At 40.2% G+C, this 9,064-nt stretch overlaps 1 protein-coding gene across 2 annotated transcripts in view; it reads right to left on the bottom strand.

The window, feature by feature from the left end:
• The window catches only part of senp6a (SUMO specific peptidase 6a), a 31,428-nt gene extending 28,066 nt beyond the window's left edge, over positions 1 to 3,362 (bottom strand). Inside the window, exon 1 of one of the 2 annotated variants that reach the window (XM_046061633.1) lies at positions 3,233 to 3,362. Coding sequence is in view for 1 of the 2 variants with exons in the window: in XM_046061632.1 (XP_045917588.1) it covers positions 3,233 to 3,263 (31 nt within the window). In the remaining variant the exon portion in view is untranslated. The remainder of the gene's footprint in view (positions 1 to 3,232) is intronic. The other variant, XM_046061632.1, reaches the window with a different exon arrangement.
• Positions 3,363 to 9,064: the final 5,702 nt, after the last annotated feature.

Raw genomic sequence — 9,064 nt, 5'->3', positions numbered from 1 at the left:
CCCCCCCCCCCCCCCCCAATCAACTGAAATTTGTAAAGCAGATATGCAAAACAACAGCCAATAACAAAACACCGAGCAGAGGGATTTCCTTCTTTAAACTGCAGACACATAACCCCTGGAGCCAATACTTTATTTTGATGACGTGTTCTCTGCCTCATTCAGTCCTGTTGTTTTAAAACATACTGAACCCACTGACCTCACAAGCTTCCCCTACATCCTGGTGTTATTGCACGTTATCCATCTGGCTGCAGGCTCAGCAGGTGCACACCAGTTAAACCTCAATCTCTTCAGTTACATGTCTGTCATACATACATTTGGCTAAACTACAGGCCTTAAAAGCTGCTGCTGCTGCTGCTTCTTCTGCCTCACCCACAAACCAAATCCTGAGCGTCCCATCTCCCTCCCGGCCTCGTACGTAATGCTTCTGGCTTCCCTGTGCAGCTGCAGAAGTGGATTAGCAGACGCTGAAGAGATGCGACTAGGAGCAGAACAGTCTGAACATTTACCGTTTCAGGGCTTTTAAAAATGACAAGAAAAATAATCTTCTACAATCATATATTAGATTATGATCCCAGAGCTCTGCTGCTGCAGGTGGCTCAGTAATCGCGTTCAAATCCTGCACGCGCCTAATTACAAGTCAACTCCCAAATCTGTGAGATTCATGCTTTGGTCAATTTTCCAGCATCACAAATCACAACCAAATGCCCCGATAACGTTGATGAAGGGACATTTAGGTTCCAGCTGAGCGTTAGTCCAATCATTCATTCTGTCTGTAACAGTAGAGCATTTACTGCAGGACAAATCCAAATGCCACAACTGCACACACACTCCAAACAGACCGGAATGAGTGTTGCCTGTGCAGCTGAAAGAGAGATTTGAGTCTCACATGACGTTCAAATCCCAACAGTTTGTACTCACTCACACCTGCACTCCAGCACCAGAGGAAACGTAGCTCACACATATATTAAACATGCAGGTAATGCACCAAAAACACGGCTCCTAATGCAAACCTGGGGCAAGTTACACGTTGTGACTTTTCTTCTGGGCGTTGCCTTGGCTCAGCAGTTAGGACACTAACAATGAACCACAAGGTCCACAGTTCAAGTCCAGCTGAGGAGCTTTTTTGCATCTCTCCACCATTTCTATTTTCCTAAAAGCATTATTAACTACCCTGTTCTTTTGCTAATTAAAAACACACCAAACTAGCAACCAGCAAACTGAGCATGCGAAAGCCCTGCACGACTTGCAAATGCATGTGCGACTTGCGAGCGGCAATCGTGTGGGGAAACGTGAATATTGCGCTTGCGCAGCGACTGGGAGGGAACACTTCCTTCTCCACCTTATTATAGTGTTTATTCGCTAATTTAATCTGCTCCCTTTCCCTTCAGTTTCCCCACACTCGCACACACCTACACTTCTTGTCTCTTACTACAAACACACCTGGTTGCGATTCCGTATGTGAAGGAGGCGTGTTGACGAAATAGCCTATGAACATAAAACCAACATGGTAGCTAACTAATGGTATCTGCGCTGGTGTGTTAACGGTTGCTTTGCTTGGTCAGAGCTTGTGAAATATTCACCATGAATGATAACAACTCTTTCTGCGAAATGCTAATGGATCGCCAAATATACCTGGGCGGCCCGCCAAAGAAAAGTCTTTGTGTGGGAAACATTGCCAACCTGTGGCCAGGTAGGTGCTGTTTTACATAAGGCTACTTGCTGAACCTCAAATACAAAGTGAAAAGTGTCCGACGCACTGGGTGTAAAAATTATCATATTTATAATCTTGTTAACTTTTTCTCTCATTAGATAGTTCAGAATATAATTACAATATTTCCTAATTTAGATGATGTTCCAGTTCGGCTGGTTGTTGACTTGAGAGCACTTCTCATTGGGGAACTTTTGCTTCTCTTTTAAAAGGTTAATCCTGGCATTATTCTATATTTCTCTTCTTTACAAATAATCCCATTAAAAGACCATAACCAGCAATGTGTTGGTTCGTCTCTCTTTCTGATGTCCTGTCCTCTCAGCTCAAACCTTTAAAAGCATTTCACAAATAAATATTTTTTTAGAGTCATTTCCTAAAACAGCTGTTCACTGTAGTTTTTAAACAAAACAGGAAGAAATAGTGCATTTGTCTGGGACTATTTTCAGCAGCGGATGAATTTACATTCGGCGCTCCAGCTAGGATTTCAGGCAAGCGGGACGGTGTATGTGTGACTGAGTCAGAATATGGTGTGTTTAAATAGTTTTTGGACAACAATAGAGCTCTGCTGCATCTCAAGCCTGAGCCTTTGAATAAAAAGTGAGGTTAACAAATTTTACACGTCAAAGTAAGGTATTGTTTTGGTCCTCAGATACGGTCTTAAACTACACATTTAAAAACACCACACAGGCTTAACGTTACTTCTTTAACATTTAAAACAGATCTGCTTTGTGAGGAGACGTTGGGGGCTTGATGCTGCCATTGAGCAAGGCAGTAATGACACAATCATTCAGCTCTTCTTTTATCTGAGAGGAGGCAGGCGAGCCTCTCTCTCTCTCTCTCTAAAGAGCTTTTAAATACGGTTTTAATTATATTTATTTATTCAAAAAAATGTATTTCCTCTAAGAATAAAGTGTGAACTATCAGAACAAGTGAATACCGCCACGAGAAATGTTATTAAACACTGGGAACATTTGCTGTTTACAGTTATTTATTATTTATGTTAGCTAGCTGATACTTGATGCTAGCAAAGTTAGCAGGCTAGCTTGGAGGCTAACAGCAGCCGGCTTTGCGTCGGGACACGTTTTAATATAATTTTACGTTTATTGGTAAAGTGTTTGTGTGTTTTACTGTGTTGTATAAGCGTTAGTTGTCAGCTAACCGCCTGGCAGGAAGGCCTGCCTCAGCTAAAAGCTACACCCAGCTCCCACATTGCTGCTAACGGCTGCGCTAACGGTGCTAGCTCAGGCTTCCAAGTCCAGATTCAGTTTTAAAAAATAAATCCACCGGATCGGACAGCCAAGACGGTTTTCCCTGTCCTTTCCCCCTGCTAGCTGAGGATGTTCCGGCAGTAAGCGTTATGAGGATAACGTTAGCCACCTAACCCCCACCCCCCACCAAGCACATATTCTGCACCGATGATTATGTGTTGACACCGGGGGACCCGACATCTGCCTCGGCGGGCAGGAATCCGAGCACCGTGTGCGGGTAAAATGGCTGCCGGCCGAGCGGAGTGTCACAGCTTACCTTCAAGGAAAAAGCTTCTGTTGTGGGCCATGTTTTTTTTTTTTTTACTCCATGATCCTGCTCAGATGAAAGTGTAGCTCTGCAGCTCGGCAGTACGATCAGACTGCCTGGCTCAACGTCAGCCGCAGAAATCTGCCATGCTACCGGAAGCAACAGCCTCGCTTCAAAATAAAAGTTTATCTTCTCAATGATGTGACAACAGAAAATATCCAGAATCAGCAGAAGTGCTAAAACTACCACACTGTGAAAAATCCTCTTTTACAAGTAAAGGCTCTGCTTTGACAAATGTTAGTTAAGTAAAATTATGTGAGTGTAATCAGACAAATGCTTTTGATGTGGAAGACCTGGGTTCGATTCCAGCTGCAACATCCGCCAGTGTATCCTCCAGCAAAACACTTAACCGCTCCAGAGGCATGCAACCTCTGACATATAAAGCAATTCTAAGTGGCTTTGGATAAAATAGTCAGCTAAATGAGTAATTATTAGCATTATAATCAGGAAAATGTACTATGTAAATGTTCAATCAGAATCGGATTTATCGCCAAGTTGTTTTTTCCACATATAAGGAATTTGTTTTGGTCATTAGATGTGCAAAAAAAACTTTAAATAAACCTCTATAAATAAAAAGATACCTAAAAGATATGACACTGACAGATTATATATAAGTAGTTAAATGTTCAATAGAAGAAACAGAATCAGATCTGATGTGTTGTGCAAAGATTAACATGGAAGGGGGACATGAGAGTCTGAGTTATTGGGGGTCCAGGCCTTGTTAAGGAGGCCAGCTGCAGACGGGAAGAAGCTGTTCTTGTAGCTGGAGGTTTTGGTCCTGATGGACCGCAGCCTCCTGCCAGAGGGGAGAGTCTGAAATGGTTTTTGTCCAGGGTGTGAGGGTTCGGCCACAGTCTTCTCTGCAGAGCGAATGATGCGCTGCAGCCTGCCCTCGTCCCTGGCGGTGGCAGCAGCGTACCAGATGGTGATGGAGGAGGTGTAGAAGTGCACCTACTGAACTTCTGCTGCAGAAAGGTTATCCTGCTGGGATTTCTTGGTGAGGGAGCTGAACATCAGCACTTGAGGGCTCAAAAGTACTCAAAGCTTTACAGTACTGTTGTCCCGTAAGGTGGCTGATGAACTGTTCACTATTCATTCTCTTTACTTACATTTATTTATTGTTTGTTTATCATAATCAGAAAGAGCTTTTTTTGCCAAGTAGTATTTTACACGTATGAGGAATTTGCTATGCTGATTAGGAGCTAGACATAAGCATAAACATATACGTAGCTGATATAAACAAATAAAAACATGGAATAAACACATGTGCAAGTCATAAAAGAATATAACAGAACTATTTTTAAAAGAAAAATAAAACAATGTGACAGTTATTTACATGTGCATCACTCCGGCTTTGTGCTGTGCAGATTTGCATTTATATAAATAAATATAATATTGACAAAATATAAAAGGATAATGAGGAATATGTTCAATATTGCAGTATATTTACTACTCTTTTATTTTGAAGGTTATATCCGGATGTCCAACGTTCTCATTTCAGTGAAAATGTACCTACACAGTTCTGCGCTCTGAGTTTGTATATGTCAACTTTTTATTCTGACAGCTATTATTCCCAGTGTGAAAGGCACTATGTCAGTGTCTGCAGGGATATCAATAAAATATTAATAAACTTCACTGTAGCAGATTTTTTTTTTTTTTAAAGCGACAGAAAGTAAAATAAGCTCATTGTAATGTCATTTCTGAGGAATAATGAGACCATTGTCAGGAAAATAAATATTACAAGAGATTTAAAAAAAAAAAAAACCTCAAACATAACTTGTAAATCACAACAGGAAAATGTTGCTTTGTTTTTTATTTGGCAATTCAATTATCAATGAAGAGACGATGATAACAGCTAGATGGCGATGTTCCTCATTAAAATAACATTAATAACCACCATCAGTATCATGATGTCACTGCTCACACTCCTGTGGTTCTCTGCACTGAGTTTATACTGACCGTAATGCATGTTACAGTTATTTTAAACTCCTGCATGTTTGCCATAATGTTGTAGATTATGTGTAAATAAGTAAATGTACTGTACCATTATTATTTCAGACACATGTTTTGACATGTTTTGTTATCAACAGATGATATTGTGGAGGGAGATTGTTTGTTATTACATGTTCTGTGGCTTCAACTAACAATTAATATTATAATATGTTGATTATTTTATAATTTAAATAATCAATTACTCATTCAGAGCCTAAGGTGACGACCTTAAGAGATTTAATTTAAAATGATATGAAACAGAAAATCAGCACCTTGTTTGACTTGTTTCCTTATTTTATCGACTTAAAACATTGTTGGGGATTTATCTTTATTTTTTTCTGCACAAAGTCAATAAATGAAGAACTTTAGTCATTCTATAATTGATTGAAGAAGTGTTGTGCAAATATCACAGTATAATTCTTTATAATATCAGAGGCTAACATATCAAAGATTAAAGAAAACTCTTTCCCCCGTAAATGACGACTTTTGTCCTTTTCACATTTTGTGCACAGAACATAACAGACAAGGTACAAAGTGTTAATCAAACAGAAAGTTTTAGAGGTGCTGGTCGGTGTATATTTGATCTTTTGGTTGGAGCCAGGCTGGCTGTTTCCCTCTGTTTCCAGTCTTTATGCTAAGCGAAGCTAATAGCCTCCTGACTCTGGCTCAGTTCTTAACACACTGACATAAGATTGGTTTCAATCTTCTCATCTAACTCTTGGAAAGAAAGCATATTTCCCGAAATGTTAACCATCTCCTTAACACTTAAGACTTTATATAAGATAACAAAGTTACCAAATGAGGCAGTTATATCCTCAGTTCCCATTTTTTAATTCAGAGTGAAATGTGCAGAGTTGCTGGAGTAGCTCATTAGAGTGAACTGAGTCATGGCCTTCCCCTCCGTTAATGCACTGCGATGATTATCACCCGGCAGTTCTCTCATTCATCTGCAGTCCCTCCAGAGACGCAAATTAATGGAGAATTACAGATAAAGCATGAACGGTGGCAGAGGCTTGGTGACTGTGTGAGTGCAGGAGGAAGTCTGGGTGTGGTGAATGAGTGAGTGATGACAATTGTTATTATTATCAAATATTATTCCCGTGTTGCTCTGGGGGTCGTTCGGTCCACATCTTTGGTTCGGACTGAAATATCAACAATTGCTATTGGACACTCATGTTGCACAGAGGATGCGTGATATTGATGTTGGTGACTTGCAGGTAAAAATAAATCACTTCTCCTGTCAAATATCTCATACTTTTCTGCATGCACTGGAACAAATTTTGGTACAGATATCCATGATATCAAGATGAAGAATCCTCTGGACTTTCATGATCCTCTTATTTTCCCTCTAGCGCCACCATGAGGTTGTCTTTTTTTTGTTCTTTATTGCAATATCCCATGCACCAGTTTTCTCCTTTTAGCCTACCATCATCTGGTCAACATTTTATTTTATTTAATATTTGGTTTATGGCAGACGCTTTTATTCAAAGCGACTTACATTTAAGGAACAACATACGAGCATCAATAAAGTAAGCAATACGTGCAAAAGACATGGATGTAAACAGATTTCACTCTGGGGAGTTTGCTGAAATGACGATGCTGCTGTTCTTCTTGGAAGGACAGTCTCAGACATGTTCCAGGATGAATTGTAATTCAGAGGTGATCCTGTACATTTTACATTTATTCATTGAGCTGACGCTTTTATCCAAAGCGACTTACTTTCCACTGTCAGAGGTCGCACGCCTCTGGAGCAACTAGGGGTTGTCTTGCTCAGGGACACATTGGTGGATGGGTGACAGTGGGGGGGGGATTGAACCCGGGTCTCTCACACCAAAGGCAGGCATCTTATCCACTGCCACCCTGTAGTGTCAACATCAGGTCAAAATGTTTTATTTGTCTCTAATTCTACAAATACAGGATTGAATACTTTGGTTAATGTCTCCATTCCCATCATCCTCAGCCGTGATTTGTGTTTTGTGCTAATTAGCAAATGTTAGCATGCCGACACACTAAACCAACACAATGAACGTGGTAAACATTATACCTGTAAAACACTCCAGGATTATCTATGTGAGGATGTCAGCATGCTGGTGTTTGCCTGCATGCAGCTTTACGCCTGAATAATCTTTTCTTTACTTGAAGACATTACATGGCATTGAAGGGCATGTCTTAGATTTCTAAACGTTGGGTTTGGACAGTTGACTGTATAACAGAATTGGACGTGAGCTGCAACGATTAGTCAATTTATCGATTACTTGTCAACTATTAACTTTAGAAACAAACAGCAAAATGTCTCTGTTTCCAGCTTCTTAAATGTGAATATTCTCTGGTTTATTTCCTCTTATATGAGCGTAAATTGAATATCTTTCGGTTGTGGACAAAACAAGACATTTGAAGATGTCATTTAGGGCTTTGGGCAACACTGATTGGACTGACTGATTGAGAAAATAATCGACAGATTAACTGATAATTAAAATACTGGTCATCCACTGGTTTGGCATTTTGGCCGTCGCCATCTTGGTTTTATGGAACCAGAAGTGACCATATTCAGACAAGTGGGTGGAGCTCGGGAGGGATACGCATTGCTGCTCAGCCTGACAGTTTGGTGTGGTAGTAACTTGTCAATCAGCTTGTAGCCCCGCCCTAAAGCCTCCCCTGCTTCCTGGTCTCTGTTCCTCTAAATGGCACCATAATTTACTAAATGAACATCACGCTGTGTTGAAGAAGACTTGAAACTAGCGACTGAGACCATAAACTCATCAGGAAAGTGTTTACTGAGGGAATAAATCAGCTGAGAAGTAGAAACATTTGCTCATAGACGCAACCTGCTGGCCGTTAGAAAGAATTCAGGGTTAAGGCTGTTCAGCACTGGCTTCACTTTTCATGTTTGAGTCAGGTTGCCCCTTGGTTTGGAGGGGAGCTCTTCACAAAATGTTTTACCGTTTCTAAACGTGTTGTTGTTTGAGATCAGGATCAGCAGACTGCATCTGAGCATCGACTGGTGGGTGATAACTGCTTGTAAACTCTCCTTCCTGACCCCGTCTGTGAGCTCAAGTCACTGTAACACAAAGCAAAGCAGTTAATAGAAAACATATTGGCAAAAATGTATATGTGCACACAGTGTCAAACTGATTTAATTAATTGCCTTATTTTGTTGCAGAACAATAAAGGAAAAGAAAAAACAAGTACTGCAAAAATAGAAACATTTAAAAGAAAAAAATACAGTATATTTTAGACTACTGAAAGTAGTAGATGTAGATAAATGTAATAAAAACAATTTAAAATACAGCATTTATCGAACTATTTAAAAAAATACATTTATGTTTAATATGACTGTGACTTTAATATTAATGTGACTCCATCAGAGAAAAAATGGATGACTTGACCCTTTTGAAACATCACCTTGTCTTTCGCTGACCTCCTGTCAGCACGTGGGTGTGTGAACCTCCAACAACTGGTTTTATTTCTTGGAGCGAGCCTTCACACAGCAACATCACGTCTGTGATCGAACATTTCCAGGCAGCAGTAAAAACTCTGGAGGACAAGATGACCTCCAAAAATCTGTGAGTCGTCTTGGCCTGAATACTTTGTTTTATGAACTGCAGCGATTTATTTTTTTACTGTGTTTATTCATAAAAACATCTTTATGCTCAGTAAATCACAGCAGGAGTGACATATTAACACCAAGCATTGATGAGATGATGCTTTAGTGTCAGCTGTGTTGTGTCTGCTGAAGCTGGACGTCGCACTTTCTAACAGCACGCAGCTCAAATTCTCACTGTTTCTCAT

This window comes from Micropterus dolomieu, linkage group LG10 (genome assembly GCF_021292245.1).
Source record: "Micropterus dolomieu isolate WLL.071019.BEF.003 ecotype Adirondacks linkage group LG10, ASM2129224v1, whole genome shotgun sequence".
NCBI classification, from domain to species: domain Eukaryota; kingdom Metazoa; phylum Chordata; class Actinopteri; order Centrarchiformes; family Centrarchidae; genus Micropterus; species Micropterus dolomieu.
Note: the sequence above shows the minus strand (reverse complement) of the source record. Positions and strands in the feature narration are given on the sequence as shown.